The sequence below is a fragment of the Myotis davidii genome, unplaced genomic scaffold (genome assembly GCF_000327345.1).
Source record: "Myotis davidii unplaced genomic scaffold, ASM32734v1 scaffold96, whole genome shotgun sequence".
NCBI lineage: Eukaryota > Metazoa > Chordata > Mammalia > Chiroptera > Vespertilionidae > Myotis > Myotis davidii.
Genome location: NW_006289416.1, coordinates 7,728,071 through 7,754,093, shown reverse-complemented (window position 1 = coordinate 7,754,093; position 26,023 = coordinate 7,728,071). Strand labels below are relative to the sequence as shown.

At 50.2% G+C, this 26,023-nt stretch overlaps 1 protein-coding gene across 5 annotated transcripts in view; it reads right to left on the bottom strand.

Moving 5' to 3' along the window:
* MBP (myelin basic protein) overlaps positions 1-26,023 on the bottom strand; it is a 73,490-nt gene that overhangs the window by 43,793 nt on the left and 3,674 nt on the right. For 2 of the 5 annotated variants that reach the window (XM_015562753.1, XM_015562754.1), the window contains exons 1-2: positions 6,581-6,599; positions 5,534-5,621 (exon numbers count right to left, since the gene is read on the bottom strand). Coding sequence is in view for 2 of the 5 variants with exons in the window: in XM_015562755.1 (XP_015418241.1) it covers positions 5,534-5,621; positions 6,581-6,706 (214 nt within the window). In the remaining 3 variants the exon portion in view is untranslated. Of the gene's footprint in view, positions 1-5,533; positions 5,622-6,580; positions 6,715-13,584; positions 13,660-26,023 lie in introns of those variants that run through there. The other 3 variants (XM_006761904.2, XM_015562755.1, XM_015562756.1) reach the window with 3 other exon arrangements.

Below are 26,023 nucleotides of genomic sequence, written 5' to 3'. Positions count from 1 at the left end.
TCCTAACTGCTCTCCCCTGCCAGCCTGATTGCGCCTAACTGCCTCTGCCTCAGCCCCCCACCACAGCTTTGTCCGGAAGGACGTCCAGAAGACGGCCGGTCTATCCGGTCTAATTAGCATATTACTCTTTTATTAGTATAGATTATACATAGAATGAGAAAATGGTTGTACCGAGCCCTGAGAAGTAAGAAGGGCCTGGATGCACTACATCTACCTAATGAAACACTCTGATTCAATGTGCCAAAATTACACCAATTTACCTACATTTCACTTGCTGGTGACTGATACAGGCAGCTCTAAATTGCCTTCACATTCTTAATGATAAAATTATTCTGCTAAGAGCGTGTCATATCCATTGTGTGCTTTAAAAGCCCCCTGCCACTGTCTCCACAGCTCAGAGGCTGTGAGGTCACCTGCTGGAACAGGTGTGGGGGGATCAGGGCCCAGCAGCTCTGATGGAGCATGGTGACACCATGATGGCTCAGCAGTGACACAGGGCAGAGCTCAGGCAGAGCCAGGGACCTGATTCTCATCAAAGTCTTTGATCTCTGAAGGCAGGTGTGACCCCATGCATCTTGGGGCAGGTATGTGAGCAGGGCTATATTCAGCCAGAACCAGAGCTGGGGATTGTCTTATTTTGATTTTTTAAATCCTCATGTGAGGGTATGTTTGACTCATTTTAGAGAGGGGGATGAGATGGGGTGAGAGAGAGACAGAGAGAGAGAAGCAATGATTGGTTGCCTCCTGTATATGCCCCCACCAGGGATCAAACCTGTAACCTGGGTATGTGCCCTGACCAGGAACTGAACTGACAACTTTTCAGTGCATGGAAAGATGCCCAACTGAGCCATACCAGCCAGGGCTCATTTTCCTTTTAAAAGACTTGTTTCTTTAGTTTAGAAAACATTGATGGCGATGCTCTTAGAGGAAGGAGAGGTGTGGCTCACCGACTCAAGGATTCATTGGAGAAGCAAGGATTCACTTATTTCAATTTGTCATGGGTTATGGCACCTCCCAAACTGCAGGGGGTGGAGGCGGGGACTCAGCTGGGAGAGGTGAGGAGAGCTGCCTGCCTGGGACTGGGCTCTCTGCAGGGACTGTCCTTCTCTTGGCCACTGACCAGCCCAGGGAACTTGGTGGCTGAGGAATCGGGAGAAGAGTCCCACAGCCACACTGCAGCTCCCAGTCCACCTGACAAATTCCACTGGGTGTGGGGTGAGATTAGAAATAGTAACTTTTACTGATGGAAACCTAATGTGGGTGCTTTCAACGGGGTGCTGAGTCCTGGGTCTCAAGCTGGGACAGGCTGTTGCCCACCGGCCACGCCCATCACAGCTGCCACTTGTGCCTTGGTGAGGTCTGTATCGCTTTGTTCTGGAGGATGCTCAGCTGGCCCATTGTGGCTCTGTTGGCCTTAAGTGACCCCTAGTGCACATGTCCTTTTGAAGGCCAGGACCTGCGGATGGGCACACGGGGCAGGCAGCGGTGGCCTCCTCTCTCCCAGGGTGCACTGCTGAGTCACCACCCTGGGAACTGGCCTCCTTTGGACCACAGCTTCATCCAGTCCAGGACCTAGCAGGACAGCGTGTGCTCTGCCAACCTAGGACACGGCAGGCGAGCCCTGCCCCTCCCACCTCCAGGCACAGGGCCCTCTCTGCCAGCACACAGCCGTGCTGCCCACTGCCCGGCCTCTTTCCTGGGCTGGGCACCTCCTCCTCACCTGTGGAGACACAGAGAAGGTTCTGGGAGCTTGGGTGAGCCCACACCCTGCTTGGAGACACATCCCGTCTCTCTTTAGAATGTGAGAAAGGGACTTTTGTTTCCGAAGTGTTGAAAGCCCAACAGAAGCCAGGATACCAGTTTCCCCTGTGACAGGTCAGTGTGGCCCAGGGAGCGGGGATGCCAGCGGGGCCTCTGGTGTTTGCGAGGACACTGCCCAGCCAGAGTCCACACCTGTCTGTGGTCACTGGGGACACCTGCAGGGTGGTCCTTTCATCAGGGGCATCGGAAGGGCAGAGACGTACAGAGGGCTCAGAGGATGGAGCGCCTTAATGGGGAGCAGACTGCTCAACCCACAGGGACAGCATGGTCCTGGTTTCACCACCATGTGGATTCATGTTTACAGCTCAGAACAACTATACCAACACCAACAACCCATGTCCATGGACTCCGTTTCTATGGAAACACTGGAGTGAAAGTAGTCTTGGCATCTCATAATTCAAAGAACAAAGCAACATAGTGTCAGAGGTATTTTGTTTGTGGAAAGATTATTGTATGCACATGTGTGCAAATACACCCTTACAAATGTATGCACACATTAGCACACTTGCACATGCAACCACACATGTGCAAACACACATACATGCGCACTTGCATGCACATACTACATGTGCAACACACATGTGCACACAGTGCATACACAACCACATATGTGCACACACGTGCAAATCCACCCACATGCACACTCCATGCACACACACTTGCACACTCCATGCAAGCACACTTGCACACACACACACATGCTTGCACATCACCTATTCAGCAGCAGCTTAAAGGCAAAACTCCTCACTAGTCAAGAGCTTGGGCCTCAGGACACGCGGTCAAGGTACAGGACCTTGTGAATACAACAGTTTGCAGAGGCTGTCTTAGGGGCAGAAGGGGACAGAGATTCAGGGTGAATTGGTGTCCCCCAAACACTCCATGACTTGAAGATGTCACAGGCCAGGCCCTAGTGACCTCATCATCTTCAGGAAAATGAGCCTCAAAGCAGAAAATCAAGCAAAATAAGAAAACAGCACATGCAAATAATTAAATACCAAGTTTGTACAAAGACTGTTATAGGTCATGATGGGTTTCTGAGAGAGACCCTGCATCTGGGTGTAGACACTGAGCAGGCACCCTCTCCCCATCACGCAGGTGGCAGTTCACAGGCTGTTCTGTTGGAGCCACAGGACCAGCGAGGTAATTCTAGCTCCATTGTTTGAGCAATGAACTGGCGGACATTTTCTAATGATTTCAGTAGAATTTTGCCCTGAGTTTTGCACAGGACTGAGCCCTGTAAGGTGCTATCAGCGGAAGTAGGGAGGTGGTACTTTCTATCCTTCCCCAGGACCCTGTAGGCCTGCAATTGCCCCTCCAGTGGGACAAACCCATCCTTACAGCTCTGACCTGGAGACCTGGGTCCCCTCTGGAAGGAGCCCAGGGGTTCCGGAAAGAGCAGGGGCGCCCTCTATTGGGGACTTCTCTCCTGTCAGCATAACTGAGGGAGACCCAAGGCTTCCATTCACCTCACTGACCTGAGCGGGGCCATGCCTGGGGAACTGGGAGGGGCAGGGCAGGGATACATAACTGCCTTTCCTGCCTGGCTTTCAAATGACAAGAACAGTGTCTGTTACGTGTGGGGTGTGAGCTTCAAAAAAGGCGTGTGACAGGCCTACCGCAGAACAACCTGCTTCCCCAAAGCTCAGACAACACCCTTAACATGTTCTCTTCCTCCTCGGGGAGCAGGCAAAGCCACCCTGGAGTGTCACTGTCAGAAAGCCAGTCACAGAAAGAGATTTAAAACATGCCCTGGTGTGTCGTTTGCTTAGATCTGCGACAACCCTTCAGAGGGATTTTCCCAGGAAATGGAAAAGTAAATGAAACTCTAGAGAGCATTGATGAGTGAGTGGGGGTGCTGGCCCTCGCAGCGCCAGGAGGAAGCATGTCTGTCTCCTTGTGCAACCTGTGGTTGGAGCACCCCCCACGGCACCTGTGCCGGCCCTCCTCAGCCCGGCCGCACACTCTCTAAGGTCCCCGGTTCGGTTCTCAGGGTGGCTCTGACTGGCAAAGGTACAACACTGAGACCTGGAGGCCTATGACCCGCAGCAAGGAGTCAGTGATAGACAACAGCCCCTGCCTATCTCTCACAGCCCCCGATTCTCCTGACACGGGGACAGAATGAATCGCAGGGGCTGGAACATTATCGTGAAAGTAATGCTGATGACCCACGTGGCTCAGAGAACATCACGAAGACTTGGCTCCCTGTCACATTCAGGGGGGGTTTCTGTTTGGTCAAGAAAAGGCCTTTTTTGTAAAGTGGGAGGGGCCTATTGATGTCATTCTCAGTGACGTTTGTGGAACATTCCATAACTTAAAGAGAATTCACACATAGATTTTCCAAGACTACGCAGTGAGGTGGCAGCCAGGATTCCTGAGCTCCTTTCACGCGGTGGCTCAGCATCTGCAGATGGGGATTTTTCTGGATTCCAGGGGAGCATGAGGAACAGGGACTATTAGGTTTAAAAGCAGATGCCGGCAGCTCTGCAGGGCCTCACCGCCTGCACTGCTCAGAGTTGCTGGGCAGAGTGATGGAACCCTGAGGCACCTGGGCCATCTTGCTCAAGGTCACATGAAGTGAGGACATCGTCGGATCCTCCCACTTCCCCTCTGCTGTGACTCAACCTTAACCTAGTATGGGCTGTGCATGCCAAGGAGGTGCTGTGGAGGTGCCCAGTGGCCGGGAGCATGGCAGGTGTGGTTGCACTCGTCCGGCTGAGCAGCTCGAAGCTCCAGGCATCGGGAAGTCACGGGAAATCAAACAGGCTGAGTCTGCATATTCTTCTCAGGAAAAGACAAATCTGAGTTTGCAATATGATTGGAATGTTTGCATTTCCATTGGTTTTCACGTTCAACTCTAGGTAATAATTCTCCAAGTCGAATATGCATCTTTGGAGAAGGGGACAGAGGGCTGCCTTTGAAAGAGCCGTGGGACTTGTACCATGTTCATCATGAAGGGAAAGGCCCATTGCAGATCCTGTTCACACTACATGGTATTTCTGTTACACACATGTGTATGTATGTCATGCTCTGTTCCTCTTGGATAGACCAGGGGGAGCCTAGGCTTCACCCCGCCCTGTTCTCTCTGCTTCAGGAATACGAGGCAGATCTCCGGGGTGTCCGCCTATCTACGGGGTCCCAGGTGAATCACTGCGTGTCACTGTCATGAGGCCACAGCGGAGCCAAGAGACTTCACGTGAAAACCACGTGAGAACCTGTCCATGCTGCCCCGGCCGCAGAGAGGACTACATGTAAAGGCAACTTTTGTCCCTGGGGCACCACGAACAAGCAGTTTTATAGGAAACAGTTACTTCCCAACACTCGAGTCGTTCTTTGTAGTTAAAATACACACCACAGTATCTAGGCTTTGGGCCAATTTCACTTCCTCGTTAGTGATTTTTTACGAGCAGTGTTCGGCTTTCAAATGCCCACACACGAACGAGCAACTCCTAGAAATATCGCACAGAGTGGAAAATCGGGGAAATCCACCCAAAATAAAACAAAACAAGCAGGGAGCAGGCAGGGATGGATCCCAGGCCCCACGCGGACAGGGCGGGAGAGGATTGTGAGGTGAGGAAGGGCTCGCCTCCCCTGCCTCCTGAGAATCGCATTGTCAGTAAGGACAGGGAACTCGAGAAACTAAACCTCCCGGGCGGCAGTGCACGTGCACACGGCCGTCCCATGGAACCACTGCCCCAGTCAGTGTGTCACGCACCAAACACGTCGCTGTCCCCCGAGGGCTCCCGGGAGAGTTCGCGGAGGTTCCTCTTTTTCTCAGGCTCCCCTCTGGAGGCTTCACCCTCCTGGAAAACAAAACAAAGTGTTTTACCATCAAAATAACATACCGCGCTTCTGTCCTCACGTCCGTCCTGGGGTCCGGAACAGTTCCGGTTCCACTGCTCAGTCCTGGCTCAGGTGGGTTTACTGTAGAGCAGTGGGTCTCAACCTTCTGGCCCTTTAAATACAGTTCCTCACGTTGTGGCCCAACCATAAAATTATTTTTGTTGCTACTTCATAACTGTAATGTTGCTACTGTTATGAATCGTAATGTAAATATCTGATATGCAGGATGGTCTTAGGCGACCCCTGTGAAAGGGTCGTTCGACTGCCAAAGGGGTCGCGACCCACAGGTTGAGAACCGCTGTTGCAGAAGATCATGAGCTCCAGCTTCTTTTCTCGCCCAAGCTCGAGGCCTTCTCCTGTTCCAGGGGATATATTTTCATACAAAAGAAACTGAATATCATCCCCGATAAGGTAGTGAGCTGACCCTCACTCCAACCCTATGTTTCTAACATACTGACCGAGTTGAAAACATTTCTCAGTGTTACTGGGGATGTGGGACAGGCAAGGACCCTCCTGGGAGCTGGGACAGACAGCCACAGCCGTCCTTAGAGGACCCCTCTGCTGCCTCTGGAGCCTGGAGAAGGCAGAGGTCTGGGAACTCTGACACCACCTGGCCAGGTCCCCTCAGTGGCTTTCCTGTGTCCAGTGTTCTTCCTGAGCCCCTACCCCGGAGATCTGACATGGTCACCGACACCCTGTTTCTCTATTCCTTTCTCCCTGCGACACTGAACGTTTATTAAGAATGGGGACCTTGCCTTATGCACTTTCCTGTCCCCACACCTCACAGTGCCTGGCACCCAGCATGTGCTGGAGAGAAAACTGTTCAGTTTTATCCTATTTAAGAGCAGTTCAAAATAGAGAATTTCTGTTTCGGCAGCGGGCACCAAAGGTGGGTTAAGAGACATGGTTTCATATCTACCTGTTTCGTTTTGGAAGAGAGTGCAACTTGGAACAGAAAGAATTTCCTGATAGTTTCTTTCATCAGCTTTACATTCTTGTCACATGTATTTGTTTCACATTTGGCTTCTACGCTGATATCAGTCATATTCTTCACTAAGTACAAAATAATAGTTTTATTTGAGGACTAATTAATGATGACCATGTAGCTACCATTATAAACACTGTGGATGTAATTTTTTGTGCTTTAGTGTCTACCGGGTCACCCCTTCCAACCTATCCCGTCTTCCAGTGAGAACTGGGAGTGTTTTTTCCTCCTTACTGGTAAGTAATGGTGAGTCTCCGAGGGGAGGGTATTCCAGGTTCAGAGTAAAAGCTGGAGGTTAAAGCAAAGGCTGGAGGTTGGGCATGTGGTTCCAGCTTCGCAGGTCCATGGCTCAGGCCGGATGGCAGAGGCACCTGCATTGTACCCCGCCCTGTGCAGAGTCTGTCCTGTAGCCACACAGCGTCCACCTAACCTAGAGCAGCCTCAGGTGAGGCCCAGAGTGGAGGTCAGGGGCAGGACCTCAAGCTTCCCCCCCACCTTGGATCTTATCCCTCAATATCAGTGACGTGCGCACGGTGGGTTGGACGGGCAGGGGAAGTACGTGTTGCCCGCGGAAATCTAGTGACTAATTTCTGTTCAAACAAGAAGCTTGTTCCTGAGACCTGACACTGTTGCTATCCCATGAACATAAAAATATCCTTGTGACTAACACATTTTTAATAAGCAAAATGCCTACAAGCAAAACAAACAAAACCAAGGTGATGTGTGTCAAATGCAATGGAATTTTCCTGATAGGGAAATAAAAGCTTCCCACAAGTTGTAAACACTCAGGTATACAACCGAGGGCCTGACTCCATGACCCAGGAACCCTCAGAGTGTCATTGTCCCAAATGTGTCTGTGGCTGCCAGTGTCTACTAGGTAAATGCATTTGAAGCCATTATGGTTTTTCTCCTCAAAATGTTTGTGCCAATTTTCCGTTCCATCAGCCTAAGTATGTGAGGGCTGACCTAGTAAGAGCCCACTTATTTTTCCATAATCATTTTAGGGGAACATGCAATGAGAAAAAATTCTTATGATTAAGGTAGATTTAAAAATATTTTCCTATAGAGATGAAATTTATTATTCAATAGCATTGGCACAATAATCACTATAAATTAAGTAGTTTGCTGCATCCCCAGTACCTTATTTTTTACACAGTGGTTTTCATTCCTGTGTGATTAACATGTCTTGTTTGGTTGATCCATTCTCTGCTTAGAGGATGAGTCCTGGAGTAGCACAGCGTTCAAACCCCACTGCATGTTTGGTGTCTGCCCCATCCCCCCTCCTTATGCCTGTCTGGTGCCCCTCCTGCCACTACCCAGAGTGCAGTGCAGCCCTGTTCCACCCCTGGACTCCTCAATGGGCCCAAGGCCTCTCCCCTCCTGTGCATCGTTGGTGCAAGCTGAGCTCTCAGCCTTTGTCATCTTCACTGGTTCCATGCACCGACCTGAACAGGAAACCGTGGAGTGGAATTTGTCGACCTTAGTGTTGGAAGGGTTTGTAAATTCTCTTTAAATAGAGGAGTGGATATTTCCTGCATTTCTTAAAACAACAACAACAATGTCTTTCAAATGCCTCCTCTGGTATAGTCGGGATGATAAATGTTATCTGCAAAGAGGCACTCAGAGCCCCCAGGCAGCCGGCGGGGTGTCCATCACAACCAGGCGAGCGTCTGCTCTCAGGGAGGACTTGCTTCCATCAGATCCAGAGGAAATCGCATTAGTTCAAACCAGAGATCCCAGCTGGACTGAACGGCCTCGGGAGAGCGGAGTCAGGCTCTTCGCACTGTTCTAGGACATCAGGGGTCCCAAGGGAGAAGATCCAGTGAGTCGGGGACCCTGCCTGGGATGCAGGGAGCAGGGTCACCCTCCTTTTGCATGGCCTCTGTTTGGGGTCAAATCTCAGTCCTTCCACTGTGTGTGTGTGTGTGGTATAATAAAAACTCTTCTTACAATGTAGAGCTTATTACTTAACATTTTTGGTTTGTTTCTTAAAAAACAGAATTATTCTTGCTGTAAGCTGGGTTTGGATAAGTAACAAAGGATTCTAGCAAAACATTGAAGCTTTCGGGATCAAAGTAAAGAACATGAAGAGACATGAAGACTGGGATCATGTGAACGGGCTCATTATGAAGCCAGGTCTCCTCTCACACAGGGTCAGGGCAGGACGGGGACGTCCGTGCACGGGCAGCTGTGGCCTGTCCAGCCCAGGCCTCTTGACACTGGCATTGGTGACGTTCTGGGCTGGGTCAGCCCTGGTCATGGGGTAGGCTGTCCTGTGTGTTGTGGGATGTTGAGGAGCATCTTGGTCTCTACCCATGGGCGGCTCAGGGCACCCTGCCACTGTGACAACTGGACGCTGGCAAATGTCCCACCAAGGGTAGGAGGGGGCGCCCTGGTTGAGAGCCACTTGTCCAGACAAAGGGAAGCATCAGATAGGAAGTGAAACCTACAAATCCACTTATTTGTGTACTTTTCATAAAGACACATTATAAGTCATCAAAACGCTACTTTTAAAAGAACAATTGCAGAGCAGGGACAGCATGACAAGGATTAGAGACTGACTGGGGGTGAGAATCAGATGGAATGGAGTCATGAAAAGCAGTGCTGCCTCCGTAATGGTTTCTCAGATGTGAGCCTTAGATATGCTCTTAAAGCACAAGCAACAGAAGACATTCTGGGAGGCTGGACTTCAAAATCAGAAACTCGTGCTTCCGTAGACACCACCGAGAGCGTGAAACAGCCGCTCAGAGAACCGGAGGAAGTATTTACAGATGGTACGCCCGGTAAAGGTCTAGTGCCCAGAATATGTAAAGTGCTCCTACAACTCAACAAAGAAAAACAAACCACCCAATTAAAAACATGGGCAAAGAATCGGAACAGACATGTCTCCAAAGAAGACACACAAATGGCCAGTAAGCACGTAACAGATGCTCAACATCGTTATTCGTTAAGAAAATGCAAATGGAAACCAGGCTGAGGTCCCACCTCACACCACGAGGGTGGATACGATAAAAAAGACTGTAATAATAATAATAATCATAGGCGAGGATGTGCACAAGTCAAAACACCCATCAGCCAGGACAGTGGGAGACCATTGTGGAAACAGTCCGGTGGCCCTCAAAGTTCAGCCTCGAAGTACCATGTGACTCATCAAATCCACCCCCAGGTATATGCCCAGGAGAAATGAAAGCATGTGTCCACACAAAACACTACACATGGATGTTGTTAGCAGCATTATTCATAATACCAACAGGTGGAGACAACTCAAATGTTCACCAAGTAATGAATGGGTAAATTCCTAGAACGGAATGTTACTCGGTAAAGAAAAGGAATGAAGCATTGACGTGTGCTACAATGTGGATAAACACTGAGAACATGATCCTCCAGGAAAGAAGCCATGCACACAAAAAAATCATATATGTGCATGATTACACATACATGAAGTGTCCAAGACAGGCCAATCTATAGAGACTGCAAGCACATTAGTGGTTGAGTCAGGATGGGGAGTCGGGTGGGGTGGGGGATGGGGAGTGACAGTTAATGGGCAGGAGGGTTTCTTTGAGGGATGAACAAATGTTATAAAATTAGATTGCTGTGCTGGTTGCATAATCCTATGAATATGCCAAAAACCCACATTGATTTATACATTTTGAATGAGTACATCTTACGTTATGTGAATTCTATTTCAGCAAAAGCCATTGAAAACCAACAACATCTGCACTCAGCAGCCAGGACCCAGTGGCTTTTGGCTGGGCACGTGTCTCAGGGGGGCAATGATGTGGAGGATCAGGGTCCTTCCCGCCCACGCTGGCGGCCAGGCCTCTGTGGAGCTCGCGTGGGGCTCAGTGCCAAGGCCCAGGATTGGCTTTTGAAATGTGGGAAATTAAAATTTTGGAAGACTTTGACTCTTCTCTCTAACGGCTAGACTGATGAACATGAGTGGATTTATAAATAAAGGCTGAGAAAATGCTTGCTACTCAACACTGAGGACCCCCGAGGAAAAGTATGAATCTCATAGAGCTGAGAATTCAACCCTGGGACTCCCTCCTCGACCTGTTCGTTTGGCGTCAGAGGACACAGGAAGCACCCTTGATCACATGAAGGTGGCTCTGTGACTGTAGATGAGTGCCCACGTGTACAGTGGGGGACAGGGTCCTGCCCCCAGCGAGCAGAGTCAAAGCCAGACACTACCATTACGTATTTTGCTATTATCCATCTTCTGACATCTTCCATACTTAAGAGAAGGTGGAAATAAAAGCTTCTTAAGTAAAACCAGGGTTTAATGTGTACACCAAGGCAGTGAGGTTAAGAAGTGAAAGAGAAGAATTTTTTAGGACTCTGATTGCACCTGCCTTTCAGTTTCCTCGCTCTAAATTTAGGGACAAACCTGCCTTGCAGAAGGAATGTGATCGAAGGGGGAAGCCCTGGACAGAAACCTGCTCTGACTCGCTCTAGGAGCTGCAGAACCGAATCTTGCTAAAGCCTGTTTCCACTCTGCCAGCACCAAAACCAGTCACATGAACTTTAATAACCAACTAAATGCATCTCAAGAATTTCATACCTACAGGTGCAGATAGACGCCCGTCAGCAAGATCAATGCGATCAATGCATTCTTCACTTAGTCAAGAGTGTGAACATGATATTCCTGCAAATGCACTTGCAGGAGAAATTTTGCTTTTCAGGCCACAGACCTTCCCCTGGTTTCATAACTGACAAGACAAGTAACTCAGGTTATAGTTATGAGAAGACAGAAGCTTCAAAATATTTTTATATTTTGAAAAACCTGTTATGGAGCAGTCAACACAATCCGCCAGGTCACATGACAACTCAGTGATGCAGGGGAGATGCGTCCAAATGGGTTCTCTGTGATACTCAGGAAACGATACTCCTGCTTCAAGCGCTGCAGGAATTGTGACTTAACACACTCAGTCTCCTAGTCTTTAGCAGGGGTCCTCAAACTTTTTAAACAGGGGGCCAGTTCACTGTCCCTCAGACCGTTGGAGGGCCGGACTATAGTTTAAAAAAAACACTATGAACAAATTCCTATGCACACTGCACATACCTTATTTTGAAGTAAAAAGACAAAATGGGAACAAATACAATATTTGTATTTGCATGTGGCCTGCGTGCTGTAATTTGAGGACCCTGCTTTACAGTGTTGTTACAAACCCAGGAAGAGAAACCTAAAGTCACAAGGTTGATTTTCTTTTAAACACTGAAGCAATGATTAAAAGGCACGAGATACCATGCCCTAAACAGAGGAATGCAGTGGCTTTGCATCCCAGCGGTGAAACGAGAAGGGCCTATGGCTCGTGGGAAGGAAGTGTTAACGCTCCTGGGATATTCTCCAAACACTACGTCATATTTCCCTTTGAAATACATTGCAACAAACCTCTTTTCAAAAAGGCTAAAACTGTCAGAAAGTAGAAGAGAACAGCTAAAGATTTTACACTCAGTTTTTTTTACTTGAAAAGCAGGGTTCTGGGCACCTTAGGGGTGATGTATATCCAGTGGGGCCACGCTGTCACTTGAACACACAGCTATTTAAATCTAAATCATTTAAAATAAATGGCATTAAGAATGTGGTTCCTCAGGTGGGCCGGCCACACGCCATGTGCTTCCTGCCCAGGTGTGTCTAACGACTACACATTGGGTGACAAAGACAGAACATTCCCACCAGAACAGATCCCCTGCGGCCGTGTCTGCCTGGGGCGGAGAAGGGGGCGGGGGTGGGGGTTGAGGGGGTAGTCAGGACATGGCAGTGCCCTTTTACTGCACCTGGTGCTCATGAAAGACAGTCTCCTGTTTTGCAACTGAAGTGGAGAGGAACCCCTTAAGGGTGTGTGTGAGGGAGGTGGAGGTGGAGATAGATAGACAGAGATAACAGGAGGAAAAGAGAGTGAACCTGAGACTCTTGTAGGTGCGGTACAATGGGAAGTCTGCGTGCACCTCGAAGTCTAAGAACTCGCCTCCTTGTCTAGATGTTTCTGTGCAGCTGAGTATCAGAGGAGGTCGGTACATGTCTGTGGGGAAACGCTTCCTACATTTCAGCTCCTTAAGCTCTTAAGTATAGATTATATGGTTAACCTACGAATTATCTGAGTTCTCAAAAAAACCTAAACTTGTTTACGGGACTTGCCTAAGAAAATGGAAATTATACAGATGGGTCTCCAACAACTGCCAACGCACTGCGATCAACTCAGAAATGTCAAATTTTGGGGTGAATTTGGGGCTCAAAGGCACCATGGCCCATCACACAATGCTCCAGGCTGGAGTCTGGGGGACCGGAAGGACTTCCATTGCTCAGTGACTCTGCTTTCCATTCTGTGACATCGTTACAGTGGCAGCAGCTGTTTTAGCAGGAAGTGCAGGAGGAGAGTGAGGCGGGAGAGAACAGCGATGCTGGATTTGGGATTGGGAAGGGCCTGGGTCTCAGTCCCACTGGTGCTCCTGTCCCCGCAGTGGGCATGGACGGTACTGCCCGGCTCAGCAGGCAGAGGGCTGAGAGCCACTCTTTGCTGACAATCCGGGAACCAGGCCAAAGCTGAGAATCAGGACCAAGTGGAGGAGCTGACGCCTGTGAAATAGGCGGGAAATGGCGAGGGCTGCGCTGGAAATGCAAAGATGACTTTCGGCAGCTTAGTAGGATTGGATGGAGTTTATTTCCACGTTTCCTGTCTGGCTGCATTTTGAAAACATTCCACAGTAAGGGGGTGGGAAGGGCTGCAGAGGCCCCAGCACTGGGCAGCCGAGACCATGGAGGTCTGGAGTCCAGGCCCAGAGCTCGGGTGGTAGCGGCGGCCGAGCGCTGCCCTGGAATTGCTAGGGGCTGGAGGGTAACAGTGTGTTGGTGTGAGCAGAAAGCCCGGAGCCACAGTGCCCACGCAGAGGACTGAGGTAATCGTGCACCCCCAGGTCTCTGAGCCCCTCATTCCTACCTTATGGGCCTTCTCAGCGCAGATCTCCCGCTTCCCCGCGTGGTTCCCCATTCCGCACCGAGTCAGCTGCAGAGGCTGAAAGAAAAAGAGAAGGTGTTAGCCCAAAGCCGGCACGTTTAGAATTTTCCATGTTGTTTTTCAATCAGGACAGCATTCCAGTGAGATGTGCTGCACCCCTTTCCGAAGAGAGAAAACTAAAACCCCAAACTCAAGACACAATGGACATCTTATTAGTGGTCCCATGAAAATGGCTAGGATATAGGGGAGCTGCCGATCTCAGTGCTGTTCAGTAACAAATACATGTCGGGGTGTTTCCTCATCTGCAAAATCACCAGGCCATCCCCAGCAATCTCGGGGGCTGTTTCTACACAATCACACCCATATAGCGGGGGTCACCGCTCACAGTCAGGGGCCACATCAGGAAACGACTGAGATGCACAGAGATGCCTACAAGTGAAAGGTGACAAGTCCGTGCCGCTGCCCAGGGAATCCTGTGAGCACAGAAACCTCAAGATCAGACCAACGGTGGCTTATCAGACAAGTATGCCAAGAATCTGCAGAATTTCCGGGGGAGATAAAGTTGGATTTTTTTAAAAAAGGTTGTATTTCTTGTTCATATTTCCTAACCCAAACACTAACAGCAAATTCACAGTTCTCCCTCCCTCCCCCGCAAAAGGCACAAAACTGAATAATTTAGCCTAAACCCATTCCAAACACACTCTGGATCCCACCGCATCCCTGCACCTGCACTAACCCTGACGTCCATCCACACACCTGCCCACCTGGCGCAGCGACAGGGCTTTGTGGACAGTTACACATGTAGTTTTCCACGATGCATTTCTTTATGAAAGGACACGTGGGTCCCAACTTCCTGCGGAACACAGAACAGTTTTCCTTCTAAGTGCACAAAGGTGAATCCTTTCCTAAAATGGAGAGGGGGGTTTCTAAATTCCCGTCTCTGAGTGAAAGACAGCACGCTCCCCCGAAGGCCGCCTTCAGAAAAGAGGGAGCTGCCAGCTGGCATCTGGATTTCCCAAAGGCACTGCAGCCCTGGGGCCTCGTCCATACAAATGAAGGATGTGGATGCTCTTTTCAGAAGGGCCTCAGTGGGCACATGGCTGTTCCTCAAGACCAGAGAGAAAGAAGCCAGGACACCTGACAGTTGGCCTCCCCGTGTGTGGGGGTCCCCGAGCCGGCACAGGTGGAGAGGACACAGCCACCCCCTTGACAGTGCAGAGATGAGGGGACAGCGCCAGAGGGAGCCTGCGCAGAGGGAGTCTGAAAGTGCTGGACTTCAAACAACCCAGATGAAAGCGGCGATTATGTGCCCGTAAATCAAAGACATGGTTCTAGTGGTGACAAATGCACTAGCTTTGAAGAATCATATGAATCCCTCATGTTTCATGAGGAGAGTGAAAAAAACAATACTTTAAAGTGTATGCTTTTAAAAATGCAAGTACAGCTTTGCTGATCATTTCAGAATGAAATGGGAGTCTACTGTCTACCTTCCCCATTTATTTAAATTAGACAGAAACATCTTTTTGGGGTGATGTCACTGAAGAGACTGAGGTTCGGGGCCCATCCACGACTTTCCTTGATAGGAATGGGTACAGAAAGGGGAAGACAGACGTTGTGTTGCCCTCATGGGGTCCAAACTGTAGTCAGAGAGCATGAATGAGTGGACAGTAGCTGTCACTCTTTGATTCCATGCAGGGTTCTAACTAAATATTGAGAACTTGTAATCTGTATAGAATACATGGAATGGCATCGGCCCAACCATTTGTGGGCCTATCTCCCTGTTTAAGGAATAAGAATTAGTCTATTCTAAACGAAGCACAGGAACAATCTTTAACTTCACTGAAGCTGACAGCTTGGCCTTTCGGGGGTCTCTCATTGCCACCATCTTTGTTTTCACCTCGGCAGCATCTCCAGCTCACGTCCTCTCTCCCCAGTCCCCTGCCTCGTCTGTCTCCATCTCCATCTCCATCGACCCTCACCCCATCTTTTCATTTCCCTGGCTGGTATCAGGTAAACCCAACCTAATGCTCCCTCCCCCAGGAAACAAGCCTCACGTGGGACAAGTGAATATTTGGGGGTTGCTTGTGGACTAAGGGGGAGTGTTTGGGGGCGAAGGGTCTCTGAAGCACAGCTGAAATCTAGCTGCAAACGCTTCCTTGGCTCCTGGAAGAGAACTAATAATTCTTCCAGCGTCTCTGATCAAAACCTCCTCACATTTCAGAGCAAACGTTAGGCTACCCTTGGGGGGACGGTAATCAACATTTAGAAAACTCGTGGCTCTTAGACACAAATGGAATAGACCGAAGTACCATTTAGAGCAGGTAGAGTCCTTACACGCACAATTTACCTGCTGGCGGGAAAAGATAGACAAGAAAAGCAAAGTAACAGGTGATGCGTGGTGGGCCCTCATCCGTGAGAAGACAGTCTCTGAGCATCCTCGCTGGGCACTGGACCTGCATCGGGGGGCCCTGCCGTGAGAAGAGGGCGTGGCAGGCAGCTGCCTGCACTCTGCACTCAGTCTGACTGCGGGCGGGAGGAGGGGTTGGGAAGGCCGCCTTCCTTGCTGTGACTGTGCCTGAGAACTGCACATCAGCAGCTGGGCTCTATAATCTATGAGAAGAACCATCTGCAAACCAAAGAGCCGGAAGATGGGGGTCATCTTCATTTCATCTCACTGTTGCAATTAATCAAAATGAAAGAGCAAGAGGAAGACTTGGTAAACAAGTGGAATGCCGTATGGAAGCCAGGCTGACTCTGAAGCATTTCCGGGTAATTTCAGAAGCTTTGGGTGAAATAATGAACAATGAACATGTGGGAAGTGGGAAGGACTTTTAGGTTATATCAGGACACCCTCCTAAGGCAGAAATTCAATTCTAGATGAGATTTCTGAACAGTCACTGGATTAGTGAAAATGTCCATGTGTACAGGATCATCCACAATTTGTGTCAGCTAGAAGCGAAAATGAAGCATGTGCAGAAGCCTCAAGATTGATGGGAGAGCCATCCAACCTAACGGTGTGGCTGGTCCCTTTCTCATTTGTCCCACCAGGTGTCTGTCACCAGGATGGATGGTGAGTAGTGCAGGAGACACGTCTAGTTGGCCAGTGACCCACCATCACTCATATTCAGAGACCTTTCTGTGGGTGCCCATGCATGTGTATGTCCACTTCAAACTGCCAAGTTCAGGGAAGGGAAAGGAGTAAAGATGCCAGTGGCCCTTGAGGAGCCCAGAAGTGACCACACTCAATGAGCCCATACCAAGCTCCCACTCCATCACAGATGGCTCATGCATTTCACAGTGATGAGCTTCTGCAAGTTCAAGTACAGCATCGGGAATACAGTCAATGGTATTGCAACAACCATGGATGGTGCCAGGCAGGTTCTACTTATGGGAGCTGGATTACTCTGTAAGGCATATAAATATCTAATCACTATGTAGCACACCTGAAACGAATATAATAGTGTGTACCAACTGTAATTGAAAAAATTTTTAAATTATATAAAAGACTATACTGAGAACAGGCAGTGAGTGAAGAGACAGCCATTCCCCAAACTTCAGAGACTCCTTCCAATATTAAAATGCTAAACTGGCTATTTCTGTAGTGCCCTTGTGTGCATTTTTACAGGTAATGGGATTGGGATTATTGTGAAATCTTTTGCTTCAATAAGTTTATTGTGAGATAGAGAAGGTTTCAATTCAAGTCTTTCTAGAGGGCTGGCTTCATAGAAGTGGTCTCCAGGCATTTTTCCTGTCTCCCCAAACCTCCCCCAATGTGAAGAGATAAACAGAAACTCCAGGCACAGTGAGGCGGGATCCAGCGTGGGGCCGGGCAGGGTGTCGTCTGTTATCTGCATGTTACTGTATGCCTGGGCTCATTTCTAGTCAACTCATCTAGTTGTATTTATGCCCATGTTGTAGGAAAAGCACCACAGTTGTATAATCTTTATAGACTTATGGTTCTTTTGGCTTCAGTTTCATAAGATGCTGTTGGTTGGACAGGTTTTTGGCTTTTTTTTTTAGTCCATGTTCAAGAAAGCACTCCTAAAGTGAATGCTTCACTGGAGATGCAGATTGATATTACAGTGATGTAATTATAGGAATAACCCCGTGAGCACTATTCCCATTTTACAGTTGAGAAACTAACGCTGAGAAGGCCGAACCAAGCTATGAGAATAACAATGCCTCTAGGAAAATATTTCAGTTAAAAACTGGGGTCCGTTGGAGGTTATGTATATATCTTAGGAGGCAAGTCTAAGATAGCACACATTTCTTAACTGTCAACACAATAAAGAGAAGTGGGCTCTCCTCTCACAAGTATCCTTGAGAAAATATGAGTTACAAGGACCTGCTCCTCATGAACACCTGTGCGTGAATGCCCAGTTATATAATGAAAACCGCTTTCTTCATTCTCCGCCTAAGATCTTACACAGACAGCTGGTGAAAAGTGCACGCAAGGAATGATTTGGGTGTTAAATCCATGCCTCCCCGGAGCCACAGAGCGGGGTCAGTGAGAAACCATAGAAACACTGAGCCCACAGTTCCCACCTCAACATCCACGCCCTGGGACCTGCCAGTCTTCCCAACGTGGAGAGAATGAACAAGTGCGCGTGGCGGCAGCATTTAGAATCCACCCGGGAGTCACGTCTGCTTTCTTCGAGTTTTAAAAATTCACTAAAGCAGAGCTCCCACAATTCCATGTGCTTTGCCAATCATGTCAGTGAGTCTTTGCTTTTCACTAGACTGTAAAGGCACTTGGACTGTCCTGCTGTTGCTACAGAGCAGCCATGGTTCCTGCAGAGCCTCCCAGCCGAACCCAGGGCTCTCACATCTCGTCCCGGGAGGCCGCGGGGAAGGCTCAGGTCACACCTGCGGAAGGGTGGACACGGGTCTTTCCATGAGCCCCAGCCACCTGCATTGTCTGCGGGAGCACCCGTGCTGATCAGGGTGTCTTCGCATTTTTGGTGCATTTTCACCTGCTGGAGAGGCCCCTGCGCGCTCTGACTCATGTGCTGAGCCCTGAAAGATGTCAGACTGACTGCATGAAGACAGTGTCCCTGGAGAGGGATAACGTGAGTAAAGTGACAAAACAGGGCAGTGTGACAATTCCAGAGTGGCATCATTCTCTCCTCCCTGGGGACACCAGGAGAAGACAGGGTGAGCCCTCTGGAGATTGGGAAGCTGATAGTCTGCCCCCAGCACCCAGGGCTGGTTCTTGAGAGGGTGAACTGCGCCCTCCATGCAGGTAAAACAGTCCTGCAGCCCCTAAAAGACGATATAAAAGGTGGCAGGTGAGAGCAGAGAGCTGGGAGGGCAGACAGATAACTGAGTGTTTAATCTTTAAAAGAAAACCCAGAGAGCAAGTTTAACCAGTGAGGAACTCACGTATAAAATAAACAAAAACGTAAGTTGTTTAGGTTTCCTCAGCTCTGAGGAGAGAGCAGAAATATCTGTGTAAAACCAGGAAGTCACAGGAGGCTGGCGTGCTCCGGTGCCCACAGTCAGGTCCAGACCAGCCTTTCTGGTGCAGGGCGGGGCCTGGCTGGGCACATGCAGGGCACACCCTCCCTGGGCGGATGGGGAGGCTGGAGACCGTGGTCCTGGTGCCTAACTGTCATCCCCCTGCCTCTGTGCACAGGCCCGATAGCAGGTCTGCCCTGCCCATCATCCCATCAGAGGCCCAGCGACTGGGGCAGGCAGGCCGGGCTTCCCAGAGAAAGACCCAAGTGTGAGTGGCCGAGAGCCCAGGGTGTGCCCCCTCTTGTAGGCAGGCGCTCTGGCTTGCTCCTTATCTGAAACCACGGAGGGTAAATGTTACTTCCTGGGGAGCTGTGGGAACAACTGGTTAATATTTCACAGTCACCCGAGGATACCAGGCATGAGCGAGAGGAAGCATAAACCCAGCCGGGCGTGGCCTCTGTGCCCGGCCCCTGTGCCCTGCCTCCAGGGGCATGGCCTTCATTAGTCAAGGAGGGAGTCATGCGTGGCCTTGTTACAGGCCCATGCGTGCCACACGGCCCAGAACACTGACAATGTAATTAGAGGGAATGCAGCCATGCGTGTGCCGTTGCCACAGGTCCACGTGCGCCAGGTGACCCAGGACACTGCAGTGGTCATAGAGGAAGCGTGAATACTTCAAGCATTGCTCATGGCCTGAGCCAGTGATGGAAGGGCAGGACACGTCTATTTAACTCAGTGCACCCCGATAGCCTCCAGAACAACTCATAGATTCCTTAATGCCAGGCAAGACGGCTCCTCCTAGCTGGGTGTGGGGGACCCGTGTGCTGGCTCAGGCCACAGGGATGCACGTGGCCCGGGACTAGGGAGCTACAGTCTGAGTCTGACTAAAGTACCCCCCCCCCCCCAACACCGGTTTACCAGCACACAGAGGATACTGAATCCCCCGCTTATTGATCTGATCTCCAGATTCTAATCACCTGGGCCCGAAGGAGACACAGCTCAGAGCCCACCTCCATGGGGCCTCGTCTTCACACAGGCATGCCCCAGTTTATTGGATGAGTCCTTACTTCGTGAGAAAATAGAAAGATAAAGGATGCTAGCAAATGACAATTATATTTAAAGGAAAGGGCAGTGACATGTCCCCAGAGAGTATGATGCAGTGAAAAGGACTCTGGATTTGGAGTCAGGAGACCTTTGATGGCAGCCATCACGCCATGGAGGGCTGTCTGAACATTTCACAAGTATGTCCTCTTCATCCTCTCACCCCTCATGCACAGGTGACCCACTCTGAGGTCAGAAAGCGTGGGTAACCCCGCCCACAGGGCAGTGACTGGCGGGCGGGGCGGGCCTGGGTCTGCCTGGTCTTGGCTGTACTTGTAGTGATAAGACAACACACGGTCTCCAGAGTTCTAGTTCAATGTCAGCCATGGTCTGACTACATGGCTTGAGCAAGGCACTTAATTTCTTCAAAAAAAAAAAAAAAAGGGTTTCTTAATGCATTAAGCCTCTGATTTATTAAGGCAAGGAGTTCCATCAAAAGGGACACCTTCTCCTTCACCTCACTTTCAAGGGGTGCTCTGAAGACTCAACGTACATTAAGGCCAAGTTGGCCAGTGATTTCACACCTCTTTCCTTTAGTGTGAAAACGAGGGCAGAGTGTCAAATGATGAAGCGTTATAGAAATACACCATGAAATTAAGTCTCCTCTATGACTCTGTTATTGAAAAATGGCATTCAAATGAACAACGGAATGACAAATGTCTAGAGTGCCTAACGTGTATTATGAACACAGGCTGCCAATGCGCTTGCATTCCGAACTTGATCTATTCAAGTGGGTTCTTAGGCCCTTCAGTTTCTATGTGGTCTCTGTAAGGCCCAGAAAGATCAGTGCCCTTTTGGAAGACAATGATGTATTTCCACTAGTGGAGGCCTTTTAATGTTATTGCTCCACCAAAGTCAAGACGGTCCAGGAATGTCTTTTATAGGAAATAAAGAGTACTGTTTGAAAAATGCAAACACCTTGGCAGAGTGTATTCACCACAGTGTGCTTAGCTGGCAACTACACACGCGTTGTGCAGCCTGTGGCTTTGAGGAGAGAGCCCTCAGGCCGAGCCTAACCTTCTTTTGCCTGAAATAGTTTAGAGTGAGGCAGGGCATCACAGGAAGTTGAATCCCAATGGACTGAGAGCCCGGTACCTGTTCTGCCTTCAGGTGGAGCGGAAGTAATGGCCCAGACAATAAAGCAGGGCCTTTGGTTTGTCCATGACTGGACTCCCACACCTACTACAGTGGCTGGTACATAAAACTGCTCAATAAATACTTAAGTGACTCACTGAAGCTGCTCTCTGCACCCAAACCACACACATGCCCCCCTCCCCCCAACACACACACACACACATTGCACAAGCCTGTTTTGAGTCCACCAAGCCGATCCTTGGATTGCAGCATCACACCCAATAGAACAAGGCGTGGACAGAGAAGTTAGAGGGGCAGCGTGGCTGTGAGGACCAGCATGGCCATGGAGCATTCAGGGAGGTCCCTGTAGCCTCTCACAGGAGCCAGGATGGCTGGGGATAAACTAGAGCAGAGTGCCCCTGAAAACGGAAGCCCTTGTTCAGAAGGAACACAGGACACAGCAGAGAGGAAGTGGGGACACCCACACCGTTCATGGGCTGCTCCTGGGGAGGAAACAGGCTGGGCATAGATGGGGGTGTCTGGCACGGAGGGCGGCAGGGAGAGCCAGGGTGCCTGGCCCTGGCAACAGACATGCCTCCCTCAGCGCTTCACCGAATCCTCTCTGGGAGCCAAGCAGACAGCAGGAGGAGCAGACACAGTGGGCCTGAGCCTGGACAGGACGCTCAGGGTGCCCAAAGTCAAGAGCAAATGTAAACCCTAAATGGGTCAGCTAGGGGATCCAGTGTGGAGACTGGACACTGTCCTTCAGGGGTCAAGGAGGACTTGTGACCAAAGAAGCATGTATAGTGTTCAGCACATGCCTCACTAGTTACAATATGTAGAAACAAGCCAGACAGAGGGAGGGTTCTCACACGAATTACCACCTTTTCCAAAGTGCTAATTTAGAGACTACCTGTACTGTCAGCTACCTCCGAATGTTCAGATAGAAACACTGAAACCAGGTCAGCCCACAGAGCCTGCAGTGCAGACACGGCCTCCAGGAGGGAGCAGCCTGGTTACCTGGTTACCAGCCTGGTTACCTGTGCAGACAGGTACACTCTGGAGAGGCAGGCCCATGCTGGCGCTGCACAGTGGCCTGAGCTGCTCCCTCCCTTCCCCTCCCTCCCTTCCTCCCTCCCTCCCTTGAAGCCCCACAGGTACCAGTTTGGGTGTGGGGTTCCCCTGCTTTGAGGAATGAATCAATCCCACCTCTCTCCTCTCTGCCCACTTTTATACCTGCCCTCCTTGGGTGTCCATACTATGTTACCCCAAAAGTCCATGATTAGTCAGGAAACCCACCACGTCAGCCATGGGCAGAGAGCCCCAGGACAGTGACCAGGAGGGTTAGTCTAAGGAAAGGATGGGGAAGATGCTGGGAGTCCACCAGCAGAACCATCCGCCTCCTGTCTCCTGGACCACAGGTACTGTGGTCACTATGTCGGCCATTGAGAAAGGTCAGGAACCAAACTCTGGGAGAGAGTGCAGAGACATTTCAAATTCCTCTTCGACCCATCTCAAGAAGCAAATGAAGTCTCAGAGATTTAGACTCAGTGAGACGACGCTATCACGTTAGCTCCACGTTAGCTGCCAGGGACCTTTCCTACGTTCACGCACAAATACTAGTACAGTGTTTTGTTTTCTCTAATGGGGTGACATTTTGAACAGGTTTTAATCTCCCTCCACATTAAATTTTATTTTAAGTCCCTAGCACACTTTACTTGGTGTTGCTAATCCTGTGTAAATATACATGTATAAGACATTTGTATGTCTTATACATATCTCCCAACATGATGCACATGGCATTCCCATGCGTTTGCAGGAGGCCACCTGCCAGTTCTGCGCACCTCGGGGCCTTCCTCTCTTCATGTAACAGTGTCCAACTGCCAGTCTGAAAGGACTTAAGATTCTCTTTCAATGTCTGGTTTAAATCCTGTCTCTTTAAAAGTGAGTTTTGACATTTGAAAATAATGACAAAAGTGAAAGGATCAGCGTCTTCCCCGGTAGAGCCGACCGTCTCTCACGAGCAGTATAAAACGATGCATCGAAGCTCTGCATGCATGACACCGTCTCTGAGACAATCTCTCCTCCTGCTTCTAGAACCCTGGGTCTTGGCTATTCCAAGGTTATTACATCTTCAGACATCCGGGAAACAGCCAGCATAATAGTCCTCAACACCCCCCCACCCCCCCGGCATACTTGCTGAGAGAAACCTGGCTCCTAAAATATGAGAATCGTTTTTGTTTATTTTGTTAAATTCCTGCTCTAATGTATCTGGTCTTGTGAGGCAACTCAGTCAGCTGATAGGCCAGGACCCACGTTCTTGCCTGGGTGAAGCACAGATTGGCAGAGCACCTCTGAGGAGCCCACATCTGCTGGGCGGCCATCGGGGGATGCGCACCAGAACATGAGGACCGCCCATCCCACCTCGGATGCATGGAGGCCACAGGTGCGAGCCCTGTACACGAAGCAGAGACACAGGAGGGAGATGTGTGCATTAACTTTCTCACCGACCTCCCACAGTGGATGCGGCACCTGCCAGCAGCGGGCAAAGCAGAGACACAACAGGAAGATGCTCGTTCACTGTCCCAGCATGTAAGCGCGCTGTGGGACATTTCAGCCCCCTATAAACAAAAAGGTCCCGAAACGAAGGGGGGAGCCTCTGGTGCTGCAAGCTGTGTGGGAAGGCAGACATCTGGGAGGTGAGGGAGCAGCCCCTCCATGAACGGGACTTTGGGAAGCAGTTCTGAGGACCAATACACGGGCAGGCCAGGGACAGGCAGGCGACTGCGGGTAGCTGTGTTCAGGGCAGAACAGACTTTGCAGCCAGCACTGATTCTAAACAGCCAGGGAGCCTCCATCCCTCCTCCAGTGCAGCCCCTCCTCAAAGCCCCGTGGAGTTTTACGCACACATCCCAGGGAACTTAGAAATATTCCGCCTCGGGAAACTGGTCCACTGTCACCCCCCTGGGAAACTGTGACCTCCAAGTCCCCTCCTCACACTCTAAAGCACTTTCAGGGCAAGTACTCCATCTACGTTATCTCCACGTCCATGGACACGCATGGCACAGCACACCACACGGGCAGTGAGGTTTTAAAAAGTAACCACGTGTTTGCTCTATTTCGGAAGCCTGCAACATAGCTCTGCACTTCTTGCTTCCATAGTTTAGCAAATGTTGGGTTTCAACTATGCGAGAAAACAGATGAAGAGCATGCGTGTCCATAAATATTCCTCATTAGATATGCTGGCATGCACAAGGCATGAGGAAAAATGTCATCCTCTTAACTGTGGGGAATGCATCAAAAATAAGCATATAAATGAAAATATATCATCAGCATAGAACTTTATTTCCCATGAGTCATTCTTTCTAACGTAGAGCCAGACTATCAGTAAGCATAAGGAACTTCTTGGGAGCTCATTTAAATACATACTCCTGGGCCTGAGCCCTGAGACTGTGGTGTGGTGTGGTGTGGCCGAGACAGGGGCCTAGGACTGTGCTGAGTAAGAATTCTGGGTTAAATGTATGCAGGCGATTGGCAAACCCCCAGGGAAACATGAGCGCCAACCCTGCCCCATCGCCTGTGAGAAGACCTAGTCCAGGCAGGTGCCTTTGCTAGTGCTTTGGTGGGAGCCTGCTCTTGCCTCCCAGCCAGCTCCTCCCCTACTGGCAGCCTCACTGACTCAGGCGAGTGTGTGGTGTGTGTTGCCTCTCGGTTTCCAGATCAGACTCCAGATGCAGCGGGGGTAGCGCTGAGAGTTTCTTTCTCTGTTTAGGTTGGCGGGTGATGTGGATGTGGCCTGGTGTGTCTGGGTGAGCTCTGTGGGAGGAGCCATCCTGGCAGCTGCCTGTGCTCCTGCCTGCAGGGCAGCACTGACTGGAGGGGTGGGCAGGACTGAGCCTGGGGCCAAGGATCTCATGTCACGGGGGACATCCCATGTCATGGGGGACATCCCATGTCATCTGATCCCTAAAGTTTGGGGCGACCGCCAGCATGGTGCAAGCAGTGAACGAGGGCCCTCAGGAAAGTGAAGGGGAAGCGGCGCTCTTGATGTGATAGGACATACCTCACCAGAACAACACTGATTTTGAAACTGGGTCAGTGGCTGATCAGCGGTGACAGAGGGGTGACACTGTCAGCGTGTGGGGGAGTTTCTCTGAGGATGAAGCCAAAGCTTTCTCACAGGAAATGTGATCTGGTCAGAGCCCCCCGGCTTCTTTTCCTGAGGGCATTAAGTGTGGACTGAAACTTGTAAAATGCAAACATAGTTGCAAGAGCCATTTGTTTCGTGTTATGAAATGCACTGGCTTCAACAGCATGCTGATTGAGGTAATGTCGTAATTCAGGTTGGTGGACAGCCCTGCCTTGCTGGATTTCTATATTTATTACACATGCATGTAATCACAACACATAGTGTTTTATGTATTTACTAGAGGCCCAGTGCACAAGAATTTGTGCACTCAGGAGGGTCCCTCAGCCTGGCCTGTGCCCTCTCGCAGCCTGGGACCCCTTGGGGGATGATCACCTGCTGGTTTAGGCCCACTCCCTGGGGAATTGGGCCAAAGCTGGCAGTCAGACATCACTCTGGCAGCCCGGGAGCCTTCGGGGGAATGTCCACTTGCCAGCGGGGAGCAGGCCTAAGCTGTAGTCGGGCATCCTTAGCGCTGCTGAGGAGGCGGGAGAGGCTCCCGCCACCACCGCTGTACTGGCAGCAGTCAGCCTTGCTTGTGGTTGAGCAGAGCTCCCCCTGTGGGAGTGAACTGACCACCCGGGGGCAGCTCCCGCACTGGGG